The 24,379-nt window shown below is 37.2% G+C and overlaps 1 protein-coding gene across 4 annotated transcripts in view; it reads left to right on the forward strand.

Annotated features, from left to right (window-relative positions):
* Nucleotides 1-20,726, forward strand: part of clcn2c (chloride channel 2c) — a 565,311-nt gene extending 544,585 nt beyond the window's left edge. For all 4 annotated transcript variants that reach the window (XM_048542200.2, XM_048542201.2, XM_048542202.2 and 1 more), the window contains 3 exons: nucleotides 4,241-4,345; nucleotides 11,028-11,114; nucleotides 14,129-20,726. In XM_048542200.2, coding sequence (XP_048398157.1) covers nucleotides 4,241-4,345; nucleotides 11,028-11,114; nucleotides 14,129-14,323 — 387 coding nt within the window. In that variant the 3' untranslated portion in view covers nucleotides 14,324-20,726. The remainder of the gene's footprint in view (nucleotides 1-4,240; nucleotides 4,346-11,027; nucleotides 11,115-14,128) is intronic.
* The last annotated feature ends 3,653 nt before the right edge of the window (nucleotides 20,727-24,379 follow it).

Here is a 24,379-nt window from a genome sequence, read left to right on the forward strand (position 1 = left end):
TGAGCAAGTGAGGTGGACAAGAGAAAACTGGACATTACTCATGCAAAGCAGGCTGCCAGGAGGAGCTTGTGAAGTTAGGTCTTGATTTTTTGAGGAGGCACCCAAAGACTATAAGCTGCCAAAAAGTCCTCTCTTGGTGTATACGAATAGTTACCAGATAGATTTGAATGTCCATTAGCAGCCTGGACAAATTTACTGTAAATTGGGAGAGCAAAGCAAAATATCTTTGACCCATTTGATGAAAGCATTAAAGACAGTGACTATAAGTGAGACCCTAAGGGAAGTAATTCCCCAAAAAGAAAATAGAAATTCACTTCCTCCATTAGTATGAACTTACATGGAAAGCCGGAAATTTACCACAGCAAGACCTGCAGAGAAAATGGCCGACAATCATAAGTTGGACCGCAAATCCAAACTGCTTGTCTGCTACTCGCATAAACTTGAAGGATAGAAGTTGGAAAGCTGAATGGAAGGCAAGGGAACCTGGGTCAAGGAGAGACAACCAGAAAGGCCCCAGGATCTCCTCCACAGTCCAGAAAGGAAGGTGCTGAGGGTGGAAGTGATGTCCAAAGGCCTAAGTGTTTTCATTTGTCTGAGGTAGGACACCTTCCTGCAGTTTGCTGGAACTTGAGATGAGGGATACACCAACTTAGTGCAGAGAGAGAAGCCCCAACTGCCAGTATAACAGATCAAGTTGCAGCTCTGAATTCTTTTATATCAATGAGCTGAGGGACCTCTGAAATTAATCTCATAAAAGTTTTATTTCTAGGACTGAAGAATGAATAATAAAAGTTAGACTATCTACCTTTGGTCTGTGAGTGGCTTAAAGGAGCCTGAAAAGATACTTTAAAAAAAAAAGACAATCACAAACAAGCATTAAATAAGCATTCTCAATCTCCAATATTTCAGTCAGAGGATATAGTGCTAACTTACTGCCATTGAAAATTCAGTGGTCGAGCAGGTGAGACTTGAACCTAGGTCTCTTGGCTCAGAGGTGGGACACCAGTACTGTGCCACTAGAGCCCCAAACAAAAGATTGCTAAAGCATTGACAGCCCAGGTCGCTGCAAAAAGAATTAGCTGCATCACACCATTATGTTGATACGTGAACACTGTCAGGAAGAGGAGAAGCAAAAGGTGGAAAACTAGACAATTTCCAAGGTGAACCTCTGACTATCTGGTTAGATAACCTCCATAAGAATTCAGTGTTTTCATATTTAAAGGTGAATGAATGAAAAGACCTTTCACTCTCAAGAATAGCATATTGGCCAAGGTGTTTACTTTCAGAAAATCAATCTCTAAAGGATATGTGTGTGTTTTGGGATCAAAATTACTGACCAGTGATTGCATACTTAAAGAATAAGTTTTGTTTATTAACACAATTTTGAGTTTGAACATGCACACCAAATCCCTCTGATCCTCTATACTACCAAGGGTCCTTTATAGATTGTGTATTCCCTTGCTTTGTTAGTCCTCACAAAATGCATTCATTACCTTACACTTTCCAAGATTAAATTCCATTTGCTATAGTCTCAGTCATCTGACCAGCCTATCTGTATCATCCTGCAGTTTAGTCACTTCCTCCTCATTGTTTACCACACAACCGATTCTCATGTCATCTGTGAGTCTACTGATTAAGCCTCCAACATTCATGTCCAGATCATTTTTGTACACAACAAATAGCAAGGGAGCTAACACAGAACCGTGGTATATGCCATTGGAAACAGATTTCCAGTCACGATTTCAAGCTTCAGTCACTCCTCTCTGCCTCTTACCACTAGGGCAGTTTTGGATCTAATTTGCCCTGGATATCATGGACTGTTACCTTTCTGGCCAGTCTCCCATGCCAGATCTTGTCAAAAGTCTTCCTGAAGTTAATGTAAATTATATCCAGTGCACTACCCTCTCCACACATCTAATTACCTCAAAAACTCAATCAAACATGTCAGATATGACAGTAGTTCTAAGTATCCTTGATTATTCCATGCCTTTTCACGTGGAGATTGAGAAAGTGACTTTCTCAAAAACACAGAACGGGGAAAGAAAAGAGACCGGGGGAAGAGTGGAGAGAGAACAAATGATTATTCTCACTTTAGATTACCAAAGGACAAAAAGGCTGCACTTCGTGTGGGACTCCAAATCACCCGAAAGTGTTTGAGATAAGTAGGAGACTGAAACACTGTTTCTGGAAAGCTAATAGAATACAGAAATCTGAACAGAGTTTTTATTTTGGGTGGGGGGGGCACGGAGATGCATTAGAATGGAGTAGATTGGACTCCAATTAAGTCCAATAAAGGAAAACTATAAGAGTCTGTGAAGTTACAGAAGGAAATGACCACATACTCAAGTGATTGCTGAGTTTGAGAAAGTAGCATTGAAAGATGTTAGTGTAACAGAGAGTTACTGTTATGAGAATAATTTTATTATAATGTTTTGAGTGTTTTATAGTGAGCAGTTTTCCAGGGTTATTCTCCTCCAACCCAATATACAGTAGTATACTAATCAGGTCCTGCAGAGATTCTTCAACCTAATTCAAATAAAAGCCTCACTGTTCATGCCCTACTCTCAAATGCAACAAATATGCTATTGAGGATATCTTATTGAATTAAACACCCAGGAATAGAAAGTTTGTGTTCAGATGTTGGTGTAATTTCTGTGAGCTACTGTAGGTGTGGTGAACTACAACCTCTTTGTCATCAATAGCAAAATCTGAACCAAGAAATATTCAGGTACATGTCTGCTGTGAAAAGGACTTTTTACAAGATGCCAAATATGGACATTTTGCCTTTGAAAAAACACGTTAATTCAATGTTGCCAGAATAAATGTAACTTTTTGAGAGTGCTCAAAGTCCACAGATTTCTATTAACCCCATAGCCTCCTAACATTATTATTGAAGGTGGAGGCTCAACTTTCCCCTGAAGCCAACTCAGTTCAATTAAAGTAATTAATTCCACCTCTGTTCAACTTTCTCAGAAGGTTGTGCCTATAGGTGAATTAATACCATCTTGCTTGTTAAAAAGACAATACAAGTGGAAAATTATAGTTAGACAAATACCAATAGTCTTTATTTATTCATGAGTTGCGGGTGCTGCTGTCTAGGCCAGGATTTATTACCCATTCCTAATTGCCCTTCAGTTAATGATCTCTCAGATGCCTGATGATGAAATAAGTGTAGATGATGGTTTGCTAGTGTCTATCTAGTAATTATAACCCTGCTTCTTTAATGCATAAGATTGAAGATAGTGTGATAGACAATGCAACAAACATATTTTGAATTCTGTGACAATGGGAACTGCAGATGCTGGAGAATCCAAGATAATAAAATGTGAGGCTGGATGAACACAGCAGGCCCAGCAGCATCTGTGCCCCTGAGATGCTGCTGGGCCTGCTGTGTTCATCCAGCCTCACATTTTAATATTTTGAATTCTGTTGTTAATTTTAGCTAAATCTGTGCTGATGTCCCAACATGTTTTGCAACCTAGTAACAACTTTTTTTTCAGATCTAACATACACAAGTGTTATTTCTATTGATGCCCATGTGACCAGTTCTGATTAAAAATATGCATAAAATTATTACTTGCATGCCGAATATTAAGAATAGATGCTTATATTTATTTAATCTGTACCAGTAGAGAATATGAAGTTCCCAAAAGAGTATTGATTTTCTTAGCATATCTGGTATTTTGTACTGAATTCAAGTCCTTGACAGAGTTATTTCATGTTAAATATGTAACGATATTATGTAAATGCTTACAAATATTTTTACATACTTCCCAGTAAGAAATCTGCTTTCATATATAACTGAAAATGTAATAATAAACAAATATTTTAGGTAATTTCCCTAAGTCATCTCCTGCATAATTATTAATGTTTGTGTGACATTGAAGCAATTAAAGAGACTGACATGTTGATTGGCATTTCCAACTTGGATATCATAAGTCAGCATCACAACAAAACATCAATAAAGGTTGGTTGAGTAAGTGTGGAATTGCTATTGGTAGATAAAAATTATAATTTATAAATAATTATAAGCTATAAAATGATAACAATTATAATTTCTATCCTCTACTTCGTACCTCGAGAACTAATGGATGGATCGCTAGACTGAGTCGTTCACCAAGTACCGAAATGTCATGTGCAGTTGTCTAAATGAAATTCTATTTTCTTTTGCTACACTGAATTCATTTTGAGAATCTTTTAAAATTGTAACAGAAATTTAATATTAATAATAATTCCATAGATTGCTGAATGGGAGGACAAACAGTTTGAAGAGCAAGTGGACTTCAACAATTGTAAGATTGACCCAGCGCCCTTCCAACTTGTAGAATGGACATCACTACACAAGGCAAGAAAAATTAAGTTGACTTCATATTGTGAGAGCCAGTTAGTACATGTTTTGCATCAGTGGATTCGAATCATCCCAGTGACTGCAGATTATTGGTTCAATAATTATTCAGGGCTCTAAGTTTTAGTTTTGTGTTGGTCCATAAATTTCCATTAGATGTTACTTGAATTTTAGTTGTGTCTTTGAAAATTAATTATGGCATTTAGAAACCATTGTCAATGAAGCATTACACCTGAAAAATTGGCACTGGCTTTGCTTGTGAATATACAGTTAACTAGGAAGTGGACCTTATTTTGTGGAAGTGTTGGAGTATTACTTACCTTAAATATTAAGCAGTGGATTGTTTCTCTGCTGAAGAATCCAACTGGGTTATGGTATAGGAAGAAACTTCTGTTTTGAAGAAATGTTCAAACCCAAAATAGTAGCATGTCACTTCTCTCTACCTGAGTGGTTAGTAGTTTGAAGGCTATTCATTCTTTGTTTAATACCAGCACCCGCAGTTTTCTTTTACTTTTAATTAGTTAAGATTTCTGCATGCCACGGTTTCTATTCTCCTTGCGTTCTGTGTTCAAAGGTAGGACTTTGGTAATTATTTGCGAAACTGTGACAAAATGCCAGGGTTTTTACAGCATGTAGGCTAAGGAGGCAGGCCCCATGCCTGCCTCAGCCATAATAGGGACCTTCCCTGCACTATTGCCTTTAGCTGATCCACAAACTATACTGTCAACTGGAAAAATGTGGCTACCTGGTTTCCTTTAGTAGTACCAGATGAGTATCTTGAAAGAATGCTTGCAATGTTACTTCATTGCATGATGGATGATTTCCTGTTGACTGCTGCAGTGCACACTAAAAACTGCTCCTTGTAGGAATGATTCTACTCTTAGTATTTTCACTGGCATATACATCTCCTGTAATTGTTATTAAACAAGTTTCCTGCAAGAAAGGATTTCTCTTTACAATATATTTATATGCTTTAAATCCTGACTAGGTTAAATAGAACTTTTAACATTTTGGATGTGAAGTACACAATTAGTATTGGAAATTAAGGGTAACAATTCTATAAAACGTACAGACATTGAAATTGTACAGTAGAAGTGATGCATTTTCCCAGCGGCTTTAAACAAACATTGCTACAAGTAAAAGTAATTGCCTAAATGTGGCTAATTTATCATGTAGACAACATGGAAGTTACTGTCTCAATGTTTAAGTCTCTGATTTGTGAGTGTGTGTTGCAGTAGTAGGCAGATTATGCATCATGTAGTGTAATAACACTGCAAACAATGCTGTGTAAAACTAGTGACATAAATACTTAAAAGAAGAAGTTAATAAAGTAACAAGTTGCTTTTGCCTCCACAGAGTTTGGAGTATAATATAAATAAATTTTAAAATGCAATTATGCATTGTTTTCTTTGCCTACAAGCTCGACAGCAGAGTTTTAATCATTAGACCTATTTTACGACAATATATAAAATGCACAATTGATTCCATTCAGATCACTGCATTGAATTCCTTGTGACAACATGTGCAACGGCTCATCAGTTAAATGACCAATAATGCCTTCAGAACTGGATGTTGGGTCAAAGTATTGCCCTTAAAATGAGTAAACTCACAGGGAAAATTTCACAGAGACTATAAATCAAAACAGTGTGATTATCCAAAGCTGATGGAAGCTGTTGATATTTTATCACCTCTGAGAAAGTGTTCTTTTTGCAGTTTATGGAACATTGCTTCTACAGTGTAGCCATTCCTTCCACCTTCGTTGGAGTCAAAATGAAAAACGATAATTTTAGAATCGCTACCATATGAAAAGAGACCCTTCGGACCATTGAGTCTGCACTGACCCTACAAAGAGCATCCCACCCAGAAGCAGCTCCACACTGTAACCCTGTATTTACCATGGCTAACCCACCTAGCTGCACATCCCAGGACACGACAGGGCAATTTAGCATGGACAATCCACTAACCTGCACATCTTTGGATTCCGGGAGGAAACCAGAGCACTCGGTGGAAACACCAACAAACTCTGTACAGTCGCCCGAGGCTAAAAATGAAGTCAAGCCCATGCCAATGTGAGGCAGCAGTGCTAACCACTGAGCAACCAAGCCACCTGACCAAATTTTACTTAAAGATTCAATACGATTTGATGTTTTAAATTCATTCTGAAGCAAGTGATATTTCCATCAATTCAGTTGAAGTTACCCATCTGCCAGACAATCTCTGAATCGTATTAATGGTTGTCATAGAGAAGTTGGAGGTTCAAATCCTTTCTATTTTCATAGTGCTTGAGAGTGAACAATGATGAAAGACTATTGTAGATGAAAAGTAATAACATGCGTTTTGTTGCAAACCAGAATAAACACTCATTTTTTTCATTGTAATCAATGGTCCACTAGAGATATCATGGGAGTATGCAAATTTACAGGTGGGATGTGAACAAAGTCTGAGATATTGTCAGAATGCCATTGTGCTGACTAGGATAGTACAATAATATTGTTCCTTTAATGGACAGTATAATTACTGAAAGGAAACACATTTTGTCAAAAAAAATTTGTCTTTCACTCATTAGAACAATTCACAAGCAATACCATTATAACGGGAAGCAACATTTTATACTGTATGAGAAGTGACTGCTAATTGATTGGCAATAGATCTATGCTTAGTAGATGTATTGCCAAGGAGAACGTACCAGTTAGATAATGATGGACAGTTAACTGGCAAGCTTTATTTCAATTTAAACTAGACAGGTTTGGTTGAGTCTTGCTTCTATTGCTAAGTCTGAGACGCTTTTTTATGTCACCATAGCCCACATCACTCAGGCCCCTGTAAGGTTCCAAGCACTGACTCTGATTAGTCAAGGGATAGCCCTGAAAATAGCTGTCACCAGTTTGGTTAAGTTGAGACAGGTACAACACATGAACATGTTAGTTTTGTTTGCAAAGGCCAGTGACTGGTGTATTAATATATGTAGCTGTAAGTTAACAGATGTATGGCACACTGCATGCCTTGCAGTTGAGGATCTTTTTCACTCAGGATTATTTAACCAATGTTGCCTGATCGCAGATCACATCTAACGTTGGACACATGTTTTGAGTCTTGCATGTATGGGTTGGGTGTGCTAAGAATTAACTGTCCATTTCAGAGAGCTGTTAAGAGTCAACTACATTGCCACATATCTGGATTCTCATGTATGCCAGGCTAGGTAAGGGTGCCTTTACATGGTCCTTATGACTATTGATGACACTTCACAGTCATCATTGTTAGTTTCCAAGTTCCAATAGCAGATGCATGGAAACACCACCAACTTCCAAGTTCCCCTCCAAGCCATTCACCTTCTCAACCTGGAAATATATTGCTGGGCCTTCACTGTCACTTGATCAAAATCCTGGAATTCCCTCCCTAAGGGCATTATGGGTCAAAATACAGCAAAACGATTGCATTGGTTCAAGAAGGCAGCTCACAACCTGCTTCTCAAGAGCAACTAGGGATGGGCAATAAATGCTGGCCAGCCAGTAACACCCACATTCTATGATTGAATGAAATGGAATAGTTGAATTTGAATTTAAATTTCACCAGCTGGCATGCTGGATTTGAAGCCATATTCCAACAGCACCTGGGTCTCTGGATTATTAATCCTGTGACATTACCATTATGGCACTATTGCTACCTGATATTTCATCAGGGAAGAACGCTATGTAAATCAGGCTTTTCACTTCTCTTGCCAAAATTTCTCACAAGCTTAATGTGGAGCAAACAATTTCTAATTTGATTTTGCAGCTGAAGAGGGCTCTAAGTATTGTCCATTAAAGATAATCTACATTTCTATAAAGTTCCTTGGGTGCACAAAAATGTCAACAGGCAAAATTCAACTACTTTTCTTGATTTCTACTGCTGGAATTAATCCATCAACATAGCATCCCTGGCCAAGCTGAAGTAAAAATGAGAAACAATTAATAGAACATTCATTAAACCCAAACATTTCATCATTCATTTTGAAAGCACAAAATCTAGCCATAATCCCCTAATTCAGATGGAATATAGTGAGCAGCAATATTAGGAAAGTAGGTGCAAAAGTACTCTTAAATGTCAGAGATATGTTTTACTTCTTTCAGTAATTTGAGAAGATTATATGATTTCCAGTATTATGGTGATTTATAATTTTCAAATACTCTAAATTAAAAGAATTAAAAGATATTTATTCAAGTGAACAGGATTAGACCTAAGTAAACATTGCTGGCAAGTTGTTATTGCCACCATCAATGTTAAACATTGATTAGAAAGATGCTACAGCACTATCCAACCATACGACTCCTATGATGGTGAAGAGTGAGATCAACATTATTGATCCTGTCTCTGTTCAACTTAATATATTCTCAAGCAGAAAACATAAGAAATTGGAACAGGAGTAGGCTATTTGACACGTGGAATATGCTCTACCAATCAACGAGATCTTGGTTGATCTGACTGTGGTCTTAAATCAATTTCTTAACCCCCTCCATAGCCCTCAGGTTCCTTGTACATGAGAAATCTATCTAATTCATTCTTGAATATATTCAATGACCCAGTTACTACTGCTGTCTGAGGCAGAGAATTCCAACGATTAATGGCTGTCTCAGAAGATCTTCCTCCTAATCTCTATCTTCAATAGCAGTTGTCTTAGTCTTAAATTTTAACCTCTAGTTCTGGATTTGCCCCATCAAGAGGAAATGTTGTCTCAGCAGGCATTTTGTTGAGCTCCTTAAGAATTGTATGTTTCAATAAGAGCGCCTCTCATTCTCCTAAACCCCAGTATAAGTCCAACCTGCACAGCCTGTCCACACAAGGTAACCTTCTCATCCTGGGAAGCAGACTAATAAAACTTGTCTGAACTGCTTCCAATGCAACTACGTATCTTTTTTTAAAAAGAAGACCAAAACTGTACATGGTTCTGTAAATGTAGATTTATCAATGCACTGTACAGTTGTTCGAAGATTTCCCCACATTAATACTCCAACTACTTGGAAATAAAGGCCAAATTTCCATTTGCCTTCCTAATTTTTTTTTACTGTACCTATGTGTGTTTCATGTACAAAGACTCTGTTTTGCAACATTCTGCAGTTTCCCACCATCTAAGTAATACTCTGCTTTTCTGGTTTTCCCACCAAAGTGGGCATTCTCTCATTTCCCCAAATTATGCACTAGCTGCCAAGATTTTGCTTATTCAGCTCAATCTAACTCTCAAAGAGTTCTTTTTCAAACACTTTCTGTCTTCACAATTTGCTTTCCTACCAGTCCTTGTATTGATAAGCACATTTAGCTATAATGCACTCAACCCTTCATCCATGCCAGTAAAATAAATTGTAAATAGTTGAAGCCCCAGCACTGACCACCACCCCCCCCCTCCCCGTCCCACCATGTTAAGCTATATCCTACTGGTTACAGCTTTTCAACGTGGAACTGATCCATTTTTCCTGACACTGCTTCGGGTTAGCCAACCAATCTATGTTCTTTCTATGTCCTTTATCTATGTTCAAACAGAAATTGCTGGTGAACCTCAGTAGGTCTGGCAGCAACTGTACAGAGAAAGCAGAGTCAGAGTTTGCCAACAATTTCTAATTTTGTTTCAGATTTTCAGTGTTTTATTTATTCATTATCTGTCCTAATCAATACTCCCAACACATTGTGCTTTTGATTTGTGTAAGAGCCTTTTATGTGGCACCTTCCTGAATGCCCTTTGAAAATCCAAATTGACAACAGCACTTAATTTCCTAGAAAAGGACAGGTGTGTAGCCTGGCTTGTCTAACAGTAGTAACATATGCCCATGAAAGTAGTTAGAGTAGTGGGTATTCTTCATAGAATGCCAGTGCTGTAAATTCTAACACTTGATGTAGTTAATTTCTACTTGAGGTTTGGTCTTTTATCTTTGTAATCAACACAAGTTCATGAAAATGACAGTTGGCCATCACACACAAGTTTCATCCCATGCAGTGGATTACTCTGAGGGCAGGGTCCCCGCATCCCAGTGGAAATGTTGGGTAGGAGCCTGCCTCCACTTGGCCAGTTTGGCCTATTTTATTTTTTTCAAGTGGCAGCCTTTAAATAATGAAACGGGACTTCCGTCTGTCTCCAGGAATTGGATAATAGTAGCCCACTTAAGGGCTTCAGTTGGTCCACCAGAAGGCAACTTATCCAATTCTCAACATCTCTTCAAAGAAGTAAATCTGCAAATGCTGAAAATTCAAAATAGAACACAACATTTTGAGATTCCGTAGCCAGTCAATCAATGTTTATTAGGTTAGGGTATGTGATTTTTCTTCACCAAAGTAAAAATTAGCAAGAGGTTCAGTTATATTAATTCTAATAAAAATATGCATCCAACATATCAGGGTCTGTTTCATCTGTTGGAATGCTGGCTGAAAAGTTGTTTTATTTTCTCATGAAAGAAGATTTTCCTTTTTCTCCCAAAATGATATCACCAAAACCTTTGAACTGACTGTTACTGATAATGTGAAGAGTACATTGAACAAGTAATATTGATTCACACTTTACTGTGAAGAATGTGTAACATTAATATTGTTTTAATGTTGCAAAACTGCAATTGAAATGTATCCACAAGTTTAAGAAGTGTTGAACCTCTGTGTTTAAGTGCAATATTCTGTTCAATTACAGTTGATTATCTGATCAAAGATGCTTGTTTCTCTTCAGACTCACACCATGTTCTCTCTCTTGGGACTTAACCATGCTTATGTCACCAGTATTGGAAAGCTGATAGGAGTGGTAGCTCTTAAAGAGGTATGTTATTCTACATTTCATTGGCAATATGAAGGTCAAGAATTGCAGTAAAAAGACAAGATTCCTGTTTAAACCTGATTCCTAGTTAGAAAATGTCAGGTCCTGACTGGTCTCTTCACACCCCACATTTCCTGGTCGCAGCTGTTCCAATATGAGCAGGTGTAGAGTCGATAGCAGGAACAGGAAATGCAGGAGGTAAGATCAAAAGGATAGCCTACCCAACAGTCCTATCTTATAGATCAGTGTGGTGTTAACAACTGCCCCTCCACCCCAAAGGACTTTCTTTCAACTTCCCTTGACTGGATTAGCAAATAGAAAGTGAATTAAGTAATAAGTAGGCTAACTCAGAAACTGACATTCCACCGTAGTAACCCTCTGCTGGTACCACCCAAGAAAAATGGAAAAAGAAAATAATAATACTAGCATTGCCAGCCTGTTTATCGTCATGGTGAGATCAGCCATCGTGTGTGTTATGAATTTGAATCTGCCATAGATATTTCCTTGAGTTCAGTAAAATCATCTGTGCCGCTGACTTTTTTAGGAGTTGGCTCGACTTTGTCCTGGAGGTATATGGTGACATATCCTAGAGAGGTAACAAAAGAACTCTCCTATAACCGATAGCCATGTTAGTTATATTTGCATTTTACTTTGTATGTCTGGGCAGAGATTAACTTAAATTAGCCAGCTGCATTATTCAGGAAACTTGCAAATAAGGAGCACCAAGGCATGTCTCACTGCCTGACGGGCTAGGCAATTCTCCGTTGGAATTTAAAATGGTGTCAACGTCCCAGCCCCGGGCTGGGGTGGAAAGAACCTGATTCGTAGATATTTAACTTCTGTATGGTCATTCATTGCTTTAAGGCAGGACTTCAGTTTCATCTGAACAGGAAATCCAATCCCTCAGCTGCCAACTGATCATTAAGCTGGCAGTTCACTGGTCCCAGAAGTGACGGAGCTGCGCTTGCAGCAGTCTCCAGCAGTCAGGAGCCAGGCACAGACTAAAAAGAAATTGTTGGGTTGGGGTAAGGGGGGTGGGGGTAAGTGGCAGGAGGGTGAGGGGAAGCAGTGTCTTTGTTGTGGTCAGGATAGAAGGCACTGGTGACAGGGAGGACAAGGACAGGGTAAACGGGCCATAGATTTGGAGAATGGTCTGAGAATGGTCAGGGAGACAGTCCCACCTTTATTCCTACAAATGAGCGCATTTAAGTTGCTAGTTTAGATGTTTAGTGTGGACTTCTTCTTCCGCTGGGTAACTCCAAGTGGTAGTAGGCATTGGCTGTTAATTAGGCACTTAATTAGCCTTAATGGCTTTAATTAGCACACAGGCACATGTACCTAAATGCACCTTTCCTTTTATCGTAATATTGTGGCCAGGCAGGGGGCTAGGCTGCTGGCCTGGTGCACTGAGAAATACGTGGACTATTTCCCTGCCTGCAAACCCACTGCCAACCCAATCTAATAGGTTTAATGTGCTAATATGTATCAAACATATTAAACAAATGCTTAATATTGTCTATCTTTGATGAAGCAACTTCTGAGTTTCATATTAAGTGGTACATGGTGTATTTGTTGCAGGACTAGTAATCCAAGTCCTCAACTATTTATCCAGAGACATGAAACAGAGACAGATCACCCAAGCATTAGAAATGGCAAGGACCTATTCCGGTACTGTCCTAACTACCATCTTTGGCTTCTGCCAAAATTGGAAGAGCTGTCCCAAAGAGCAGTCAATTGATAAGCTCGGATCGCCATGCTGTCAGAATTACACCTTACACCAACATCCCAGTCTCCTGAGTTACCATCTCAAGTTTCACTACTCTTCTCATGATGTGCAAATTCTTATCCCTGAATGACAAAATGATTATGCAGCTTTGATTATCCAACAGTAATGTTATCAAACTTCCCCTTTTAAAAGGGATGGCCTTCCAATGTTGCTTGGACTCCAGATATGGGCAGAGGATGTGTACACAAACATGGCATCTGAAGGAGCCATTCATGATCACCCTGCAATCATGGAAACGAGGTGCATAGATGAATTTTGCCCATCTTGTAGGCACACTGTAAATTACAAACCCCACACCTAAAAATCAGGGGACCTGAATCTTCTGACATTACGCTTCCCTGTGAATTCAGTCCAGATGATTGGAAAGGATTGATGCTTGATGTTATTAGTTCACCATGAATAGGTACAGATGCTAACCTGAATTTTTAGTGATCAGTGACCCAAGCTGGGTCATTTCAGATTTCTTTGACTGTATTTCAGTTAACAAAAATAGTTTGTTTTTTATGGTGTTGACCTTTTAGAAAAGAAAAATGATCAATCTTCCACGTAATTACCAAGATTGGCAGTGGAATATCCATGGAAAAGAGTCAAACTTATTACTAATCATACATGTGAAGGGCTTGAAGAAAATCATAACATTTGACACTCAGGCTGCTTTTTATGAATTAGACTTAATTGTAGAATGTCCCTGCAGCATTAAGAAGTATGATTTACAGTGACACCAGAATTTGTTTTGCATTTGAAGTCTAAAACGCCTCCATATAAAGCACAGGTGTCACTAGTATTTCACACATTGCATTATAAGGCAGTTATTAAGAAACTAGTGAACTAAACACAACAACATTTAGTTCATGCAACAATGCTCAACATTGTTTCTTAAACTAATAAAATGGGCGTAAGGTTTAATTTTCCAAATGCAGGCTCCTGGCATGCAGCCTGTACAACTCGAGGCATATATTAGCATTACTGTGCACACTGAACTCAATCTTTCATTGCACGAAGCATTGCATCAAAAGGTAACAATTAAAAATGTTACCCTATATTAACGAGTGAGTAATACTCAAATAGAAAGAAATTCATAAATCACAAGTGGCTGCTACTCCCATATTCAATTCTTATGTTTCAGTTAAAATTTATGTGTTCATTCGAATTAACTCATCCTGCTTGTAGAGTAGATCATTGTTTTATCATAAGAAAAGCTTTCAATCTCTCTATCTTTAATTTATTTCAGTTGAGAAAAGCCATCGAAGGATCAGTCACATCAAAAGGTGTGAAGATGCGTCCACCATTGGCTAGTTTCAGGGAAAGTGGCAATAGCAGCAGTGAGTCAGATACCACAGAGATTCACAAACTGTGGGACAGAAGGGAGAGCCTTACACTTCCCCGTGAATCCAGTCCATCAGACACAGATGACAAATCACACTGAACAAGCCTTCCAGGGAACAAATTGCCTCAGTATAACTGCACTATTCACATTTAATGCACTTGATTTTGGATGAGGAAATGAAATCTTTCTTTCAGCTGTTGACAGAAGTGTTGGGAATTGTGTGGTGCACTTCTAAACAGTAGACTAATTTCAAGTTGATAAACCTTAAAAGCACTGATTCAACGTCATGTTGACAAGTTTCTGGAGTTCTCTTCTAGTCAGCACATGTTAGTAAATATCTTTTTTTCAAACTTGTATGAAACCCAATCTATTAATTGATAAGTTAATGTCTGAAAATAATTGTATTGAGTCTTTGAGTTTGGAAATGCAATAGTTGACAAAATGATTTCACTTCCACTAGGTATTAATATGTGGACTTATTTCTCAGCAGTTTATGTCTTGAAGATATCAACACTTGGTTTGTGCCAGTGTTTAATGAAATAAGCTTGTATTATGTGAGGTGATGCACTCAAATTTCTTTTTAAATGGAAGTTCAGCATTTCAACTGGTCAGTTGAAGCGAACTGTGGGAATATGCTGTGTTGAAATGATGTGTGAGGCCAATTCTTGTGTCTGACCAAACATTCTAGTGTGCCAGTAAAATATGCCTATAGGATGAGCTGTATCAATGTGCAAATTTTTTGTTTGCATAGAAGCTGCACACCTGTCTGATCCAGAATATTATTTGACTGCACTTGGCTACTTTTCAAGAAATGTTATAGTCTAATCGTAACTATGTAACATACAGACCCTTCTGCCTAATAACGTCAGGAAGATGTTTTGAAGATTTTATGAGTGTGGTCTTTTTTGCCTTCCAGTTAGAAAATTCCACGAAAGAAATTGAATCTGGTTGCTGTTAGGACAGCAGCTAGCATTTTGGCAAAGCTGCCACACATGCTGAAGTATTCCCAATGTAACTTCTGCACTGGTCAGAATGCCTATTTCAAGGAAAATTATTCCACAGGCATTGCAGCAGGTCTGATTCAAAGTTAATACCTCATAACTTGCGTATCCAGGGAAGGAGTTATTGGCTACTGTATCTTATTATAATCAATACAGCTTCTGATCAAAATTTAACACAGGACAAATTACTTATGGATTCCTACTTTAAATCAAAACTTTTCAATTTGAATTTTAGTCCAGTTTCATTTATGTTTAAAGTATTGGCTTTCTCCCAATGTTTGAATTCTTGTTCAGAGCAGGTGAGATGTATTTCCATAAGCGAACCAAGTCACCTATAAAGAGAAACCTACTTCCTTTTGCTCGCGGTGATTATTTTCTTTCAAGTATATTCCGTTGTTGGTTGATTCTGCACGAGTTAAATAGATACTGTACTGTCCTGGCTTGGGTTTTGCAGTCATAATTAGGCAAACTGTCAGTGTTCACTGTCATTACTCAACCTAAATTACAGCTTCGGGAGCCTGCACGTGTGTTGTTAAATTTTGAGACCCAGAAGTTGCTGTCCATGATTCAGGGGTATGTTATCGATGTCCTCACAGACAGTGAACAAGTACAAATTACTGAACTGAATAAAACACATTCTTTTAAGCTGTTAGTTGTGCTGTAGAAACTCCTGGAAAACTCACACCTTGTTGGATATAATGTAACTGGATATTTAGTAGAGTTTATAAATAATGCTAACCAGCTCCATTATCACTGAAAGACTAATTTCATATTAGTGGAATATCAAATGTCTCAATTATGATAAAATTGAATTTTCAACCTCTTTTAAGAAAGAAATTTGTTAATGATATTTCAGTTTTAACCCTAATTCAATGTTTGTCCCAATTATCTATTGTTATTTGCAAATTATAAACACTGAAAATATCATGCATTTTATTTCTTGCTTGCTGCTCTTTGAATGGCTGAAGAGCCCCTTAGCTTGATGCCAGATTTAGAGTGATGTCAAGAATGAGGAAATGCGCTAAGATTGGATTTTTATGGGCAATCTCCTTCAAGTTCAGCAACAAGTCTTGTTACTTTGTCACTGACTGCAATATGTGAGCCATTCTGTTCAAGCAAATTCTAAATGTTGGATATATTTACAAGTGAAATAATGCACAGAAAGCAGTAAGGATGGTTATGACATTGAATGTACAAACAAAAAAGATAAATTCAATCTATGTACATGCAAGATAATTATAAAACACACAGATGGTATGCTATTGTTTGACTGAAACAGGCCTTTGTAGCCATTTCTATGCATACAACCATGGATGAGCCAGTTCCTAGGTGAACGCTAGAATTCAGATTCACAAATAAACTTATAGTTGACCCACTACTGCCTTTTTTCCAAAACAAAATCCTTTCTTGTCCCTGGTATTAATGTTTAGATCTTGGAATAAATTCAACAAAGCAGAGAAATTCAAGATTAGGAAAATATGAGCAATAGTGTTGTTAAATGACTTATCTTAGCCTACTCTCCTATCTGACAATGCGTAACACTGAAAGAGGAATCTTTCTGAATTCAACCAAGTGACCAACTCTTCCAAGGGTTTCTTTCCTGCTAATAGGGGTAATGAATTTGCCTGTCTCCTCAATCTTTGAGCGTGAATACATGCATCTTTAAAAGATTCACTGTCCAGGCACTGAAACATTGCTTTAAGTAATTGTTTTTTAATACAAGCCAAGTCGACAACAAAGTCAATGAGAAGATTTTTGGTAGAAGCATTGATGAATATTTTTACCTATAAATAAATCTCTTGGCACAGTGTCAGCAAGCTGTAAAATATGCCAAAGGCCAACTTCTAATGAGCCTTTATCATGTCTATACTATGGACAAAATATAATACAGAAACCTCAACATCCTGTCATAGATTAGTCCTGCCTGCCTTTTCCAAATTACATAAGTTAATGATCTCAAACTTTGTTTAATATGGATTTTAAGAGCAGAAAATTAACACTTCAAGTTTCAATTTAAGATTAGTATAATGTTCAAATGATTAAGTGATGATGTAAAAGGTGACTTCTTGCCATTGATGGTTTTTAACAAATTACTGAATGTGGAACAAAGAAAATTAATGTTCACATGGTGTCTTTAGCACACTTTAGCACGTGAACTAATGACGTTAACTGGCAGCATATTGGTTCTGCAGCAGCTCTTCATTTATTGCAAACATGAGTTTACCTGCAGAGACAAAGGGCTCCACTGCAATCATTGAATAGTTGAGCAGTTTCTCAGACAATGCTGCAAACAAAAAGGATACAACTTGACTTAGCAATCTAAGTGGACAGTACTTTTCTATAATTGACAGGGTACACTGTATTGCTGTTTCTCATATCCAAACATTTAATTTTTTGGAGTTTTTATCCCCCAAATTTGTGTGAGAACATCCTCTCCTCTGTGTTTCTACCTCTTTTTGCCCTCCTGAAAACATTGTGCTAGTTAACATTTAATCTGTTCTTGTAAATGTACAATCTACAAATACAGCTTACAAATTCACCTTTTAATAAGAAATTCTACGTGTTTCTCAGTTACACAATTCAGACATGAGAGGCATCTATTGCTGTTGATTGAAAATGCACCTTTTTTTACAGAATATTTAACATAGTTAATTATTGTGGATCTCGTGCTGTAATTCTTCGTTTATTTGTGTTTTCCATGAGCCTGTGTTTCTTTAAAACAGTCTTTAGTATCATTTTCTACTCTTGGCTGACTAGTGAGTACTAGGTATGCACCTAAAATCTTTTCATTCCATTTCTGTCCATTCAAGCTGCAATGCTGTTCTACCTAAAAACTATTTAGATTTGTATTCACATTTCATTCCACAAGAAATTTTATTTGCTTAAATGTCTATTATAGATTACTGTGTCTAAAATTGCATATAATAGATAATCATATGATTTAGATTTGGAATGGTCATTTATAAAGTTTTAATAGGAAATATTACTCAAATAAAGTTATAGAAATGAATCTGATTTTAAAGAGATCGAAAAATCCAAAAATCTCATTCAGGCCTTAACATTATATTTGTAATAAATTAGCATATTAAGTAAAATAAATACAAATTAGTTGCCTAATTATCAAACGTGATATGTTGTGTTAAAATCTTACACATCATAAAATGGCAATTTTATTTTAAATTTAAGAAAATAACCATATCATTTTAAATCTATTAAATAATTTAAATAAATCTATTAAGCACACACACTATGAATAGATGAAATACAAACACCTCATGAATGGTCATGTAGATTTAATACATTGTGTGTTATTTACATATGCTATTCTTCTTATTAGTTTAGTTTCAGTAATTTGGTATTCTGCAGTCTTTTTTTCCTCGTGTGTTCATTAAATAATATTTGTGCACACTGAACCAGTTATGGACTGCAGATTTGTATCTTTCATTTTTTTCTCCCAATTACTTTTTATGTTTACGCTGCACTTTGCCTATATACTTATCTTTTATATCAATGTCATTAGAAAGGCATTCCTAAGCAGAATCTTGACACACTTGGCTTATCAACGATTTTTCTTGAATTATGAATCTTTCTTTGGACATTTGCCGGAATCCTTTGACAACCGAATACAGTTTACATGATCAGACTAAATTAGGATGTAACTGTCATTCCACAGTAGAAACTAATCCAAACATGAATGTGATTTTGGTTCACTTTTTCTTCTTTGTATAAAAATTACTAATTTTACTACCTTTTTTTGCACTCTTCCTCAGTGGTCACTTTCATTACAACTTTGAGAAACTGACAGCTAACTACTATGCATCGCTATTTCAACATTTTAGACAATAGGAAACACAACTGCTGTTGAGTAATTAGGTAAGCTTAAAGTCACAAATAGATATGCAAAGTAAGTTTCCAAACTGTTGCACTGCCACCATCATATTAGTTGCTGCTTCCTTGGTACAAGTTAGCCTTTCTAATGCTTAGAGTTTGCATGTAGAAATACAATGTAAACTCAATAAGCAGACTTTATTCCAGGGAACTTTGGCCCTGTTTCTGGTTTGGTTTTACTGAAAATTTCACAGGTTGTTATTGCATATTAAGCATTTACTGCACGAGATATCACTACCATACATTTCATAAATAATCTGCTTCATACTAACTTGTTTGAACATACATTCTGGATTTGTTTTGAATTGTTCTTACTCCTGACCTTCAAACCCACCTGTTAAGATGTCTGCTGCTCCTACTGTTGACCTCAAAACATTTCTTCAACAAGAACTCATTTCTCAAGATTTCAGCCTTTTGCTTTGAATTGCATTGTGCGTAAAGACGGTGGTGTAACAATCATTTCATTTAAGCCTTTCTTATAATTATTATTTAGTGCAAAGGAAGCATTTGGTGAATGGTGTTAAAAGCGTGGCTTGAATACAGAAGATTACCTTGGATGGCCTTATAGCCACCACAGTAATTCTAATTATATCTAATTTCCTCCCATAATGACATTATATCTTTTAAGTATAATTTCTATTCAGAAGAGATGAGCATTGCAATGAACTGAACAAAGGATTTATGAAAGAGTGACAATAATATTCTGAAAAATTAGATTATTGATAAGGAAGATTGTTGATAAGGAAGTTATGTGAACTCTGCAAAGTTTGCTAAACGTAAGTGAATAATGGATATGAATCAAGTGTTGCAAATATTCTACAGTCTTATGGAATTTCCTTTTGAAATGGTGGCTAAAATCAAAAAATCAACTGCAAATCTGCAAATTGTAATAACTTTTATAAAACTTGTGATGAACACTGTGATGAGTTTTCCAGCTTGCAATGTTCATGCAAGTATTCTAAATTATATGTTATTAATTATTTGACCAGTTCCTGTTTAGTTGGTGTATAATACGTATTGTAGTAGCGTGCCAAGAAACAGTTTTCATAGTCCTTCTAGAAATGTGATTCTTAAATGAAGGCAACCTTTTTAAAAAAAAGTTCAACTGAGCATTTTTAATAATCTTCTAAATACCAAATAACAATGTGACTTCAAAGACTGGAGTAATTTAACTAAGATATAACAATTGGATTGCATTTTAATGTTGCAGTAATTTCAATATCTTTTCTATATAATATGGATCAGTGCTCTTAAACAGAAGCTGTGCTTATTCAGGTCTTGTATAGCTTTTCTTAATTAAAAAAAATTACATGGGTACTCCATGCTGATAATATTAGCCTCAGAATCACTTGTGCAATAATTATTTTGTATGGCAAATTTTGCCTAACAGTTCCATGAATGGAGTTAATTCAATTAACTTTACTTTTGGTATCAAGAATCGATGTCCATTTAAAGTACCAGTTGTAATTGATCAAAGTTTGGTCTTTAATTTTGTTTTGTGCTATGAATGTTCTGATTATATTTTCTGATCCAGAATTCAGTAAAATAATATCTGTATATTAGAGTGAGTTCAGAGTTTAACAAAAATGTCAGTGTTATTTAAAAATAATCTGTTTGTCTTGAAAATACAAGAAATAATAAATTTTAACCAATATATATTGTTGTAGATGTTCTTTCTTGAAAATGTTGAATTTCTTTGTTCTTTGCAAATTAATTTTGTAATAACCCTGTGCAAGATTGATTATTATTGCTGGTACAATACTTACAATGCAATGTATCATGAGCTTTACACAAAAACACTGTGGATGTTGAAGATTTGGAATAAAACTGAAAGTGCTGAAGAAATGCAGCAGGTCTGGAGGGTCTCTGGAAAGAGAAAGACAATCAATGTTTTGGGACCCGTATGACTCCTCTTCAGAGCTTTACATAACTTTGCATAAGTCACGATTGAAAACAAAGGAATATTACATGATAAGGTGCAGTAATATATTTAAGGACAGTTTGTGCTGCTCTTGAAGCTCGAATGACTACTGTGACATCTTGCAGTACTGTTATGGAAACTTGGAGTCCTGTTACCTTGGCTTTTGGGCCTCTGTTGAAATGAGCTTCTAGTTCACACCCATTCTGGAAAAGGCTATTAGGGGTGCTGACACAGCACATGAGCCTGCCTGTTCCATGCCAGTCAATTCGCCAAAGCAGCAATGTTGATTATGCGTGAACCAGCCAGTACAGAGTGCTGCAGCTCAGACTGAAATGCTACAGTTAGCAGCCAGACATCAAGGTGCAGGGCAGCTGAGGTGTGTCTTCCAAGGCCATATGAAGCCTCTTTGATAAAATTCCAGCAGCATTGGACGCTACAACTTGTAGCCATGAACCATCTTGTAAAAACCCCATTCATGGTAGTAGGACTATAAGCTTTTCTCACAGGGGATTAGTCATTTTTGTTTCTGCTTAAGGAATACCTCTCCTTTGAATTTGCAGAAGAAGGGGAAACCAAAGGACCTATTTAATGATGGCATGCTCTCGTCTAAGTCCCAAGTCAACAGAAAGCACGTTAAATTTTGTTTGATAAAATGAACCCATAGCAAGATTATTCACCCAGGTTTTGCATTGTATCAATCTAAGAGTCCCACTGCTGTTGTAATAGCTGCAGTCCTTCAAATGTTTTGGCTGCTGTTGCTGCCAAAAGATTTTCGTTTCTGAATGAAATGCCCAGTATTTTCTTCTTGGCAAAATATATAATGCATTAACACAAATTGCACATGATTTGGTCTGCTTTTGTTTTTATTTGGATAGCTCCTATATCCCTGGTTTTAGTCCTTCATGATAACTACCAGACTCACCATCATTTGTGAAGGTTCATGCTTCTGACATGGAACAATTGTACTTGATGCTGTGCAGATTCACTCAAGGGGACAAGATAAACAATAACGTTTCTGCAGGTTGTAATCCAAATGATAGCTGCAGAATGATATTTCAAACAGAACTTTATTGATCAATTTTTTAATGTAGGGTTTAGCTAATAGAACCAAACTTCTGCTGATATTCTCTCAAAAGTTTGTAATAAATAATTCATTAATATACATTCATCAATTAGTTCATTAAGGGATATAATGTTATGAATTTATGCATTTTAACATGGTTTGTGATTCAATCGAAAAATGAATAAATGCATGTATTTTAAATCATTTTTATATTAAACTCAGACTAGGATATTTAATGATCCATAATATGTGGGGCTGTATTAAAATGCCACATAATAAAATGTGGTTCCACATCCATGCTTGATAATTACAAGTGTAGCATTAATATTTGCACGTTCCGTTGTTAGCGAAGAGAAACAAGCAATCTCCGGTGGAGGTTTAGTTTAAACTGTTAGCAATGAGAAAAGGGAGTCTACAATTTTCTGTGGATGTTGGAGCACAACCAAGAATTGAAAGATTTTTTGGTTTAAGATCTGTTTACATACTGGATATCTCTGGTTTATTTTATATGATTCTGCTAGTTATTATCATACACAGTGCTCAGACTTCAAAAGGTCTGTAAAATGTTTTCACTCTATTCTTTATGAAAACAAATCTTTTTCCTATCCTCTAAGTTCTTCATCCATAAAGTGCTGATGGTGTCATGGGACACATTTCTTCCTGGCAGCATTTCTGTGTTTCAATGACTAAAGGGGTGAAGCGGATTGGAAGAAAGTACGGTTCAGCCAGGAGATATGGAAAGTAAAGACAAAGCAATTTGAGGCATCATAAATCAACCAGGATAAATAATTCCCAGTCTTGACCTATCATACTAAGAAACCTAGCATTTGCATAGTGAAAACCTCGAATGAAGGCAGTGGCAGCATCACCACAAATTGTCTACCTGACCAGTACACTGCAAACGTCAGCTGGGTAAGGTGAATAAATCCAGGCTCAAATGAATACAACACAGTGGGTGGAAGTAACTGATATGGCATGAGGCAGTAACCAGCAGAAAGGCATGGTGATAATATGGGCTGAAGGATGAGTGCACATTCTCATGACTCCACGTTCAAGAAAGTAATTTTAAAACCAATCCTTATGAAGGGTCTAGGCCCGAAAGGTCAGCTTTTGTGCTCCTGAGATGCTGCTGGGCCTGCTGTGTTCATCCAGCCTCACATTTTATTATCTTGGATTCTCCAGCATCTGCAGTTCCCATTATCTCTTACCAATCCTTATAAGCACAGGCTCTGAACACAATAGGCATGACCCAGACAGCAACAAATTCAAGAGGCATGGAAGGAGACAGCAGTGATCACTAAAGCAGCTTTCCGTGGAGTATAGAGTTCATCACACCTATACTCTAAAAATATCAACTCTTTGAAAGGTGCTGTGTCATTGGTGAGGTCAGATCACATAGAGCTGCAGCGTGAGTCTGGATGTTTCCTCTCCTACCATGCTTTGTAATAGCTGTGTTTAATAACTCTTGTTATTGTTCACTCGGATGAATGTACATCTCACCGCATACTGGCAGCAGTGACCAGACCAATGCAACCAAGGGTAAAGAACGTCTGAACTGAAGTCCCACGACAATAAAGTGTTATGGGTGAAGGATAGAAACACAAACTAGGAGCAAGAGTAGGACATTTAGCCCTTGGAGCCTGCTTCACCATTCAGTATGATCAGTGAATGATTGCAGTGCAGAAAGAGGTTCTTCAGTCTACTGCACAATCTCCTGCCTTTTACTTTCAACATGGCAACAGTGGAGAAGGGAGCATTCTGGCTTCTATGCCTGGGCTGGTCCTCCTTCTCTGCATTTTTCGTTTCCCTTTTATCATTCTACGCCTTTTGTCTTTCTCAAACTTAGCTGATAAAGAGAGCTGTTTGGCAGCAGGTGGGATTTTCCGAGGCAGCGTGGCTACCGAGACGGTCAGTCAGCCTGTGAAGCCTGCAGCTGGACTTTTGCCTCAGCGTGGAGTAGGCCCCTGAGAGTATGGCATGGGCTGGGAAGCCTGGAGTAGGACACTCTCTATGGCATCGTGTTTGTTGGTATGGCCTGGAGTGGGACACTCTCTATATAGCATGGCATGGGTTGGAAAGCCTGGAGCGAGGCTCTGAAGGTGGGACGTTACAGCAGCGGAAAAGGAAACATTGAACTTTTCTTTCAGTTTTTTCTATTTTCGTCTGAGAATGGTGTTTATGTACAAGCAACCATACACACTTTTCACTATATTTTATGTTGAAAGCACATGACAATAAAAGATATTCAATTCAAATTCACATCTGTAAGTACTTGCTATCCC

This window comes from Stegostoma tigrinum, chromosome 14 (genome assembly GCF_030684315.1).
Source record: "Stegostoma tigrinum isolate sSteTig4 chromosome 14, sSteTig4.hap1, whole genome shotgun sequence".
In the NCBI taxonomy this organism is placed as follows: domain Eukaryota; kingdom Metazoa; phylum Chordata; class Chondrichthyes; order Orectolobiformes; family Stegostomatidae; genus Stegostoma; species Stegostoma tigrinum.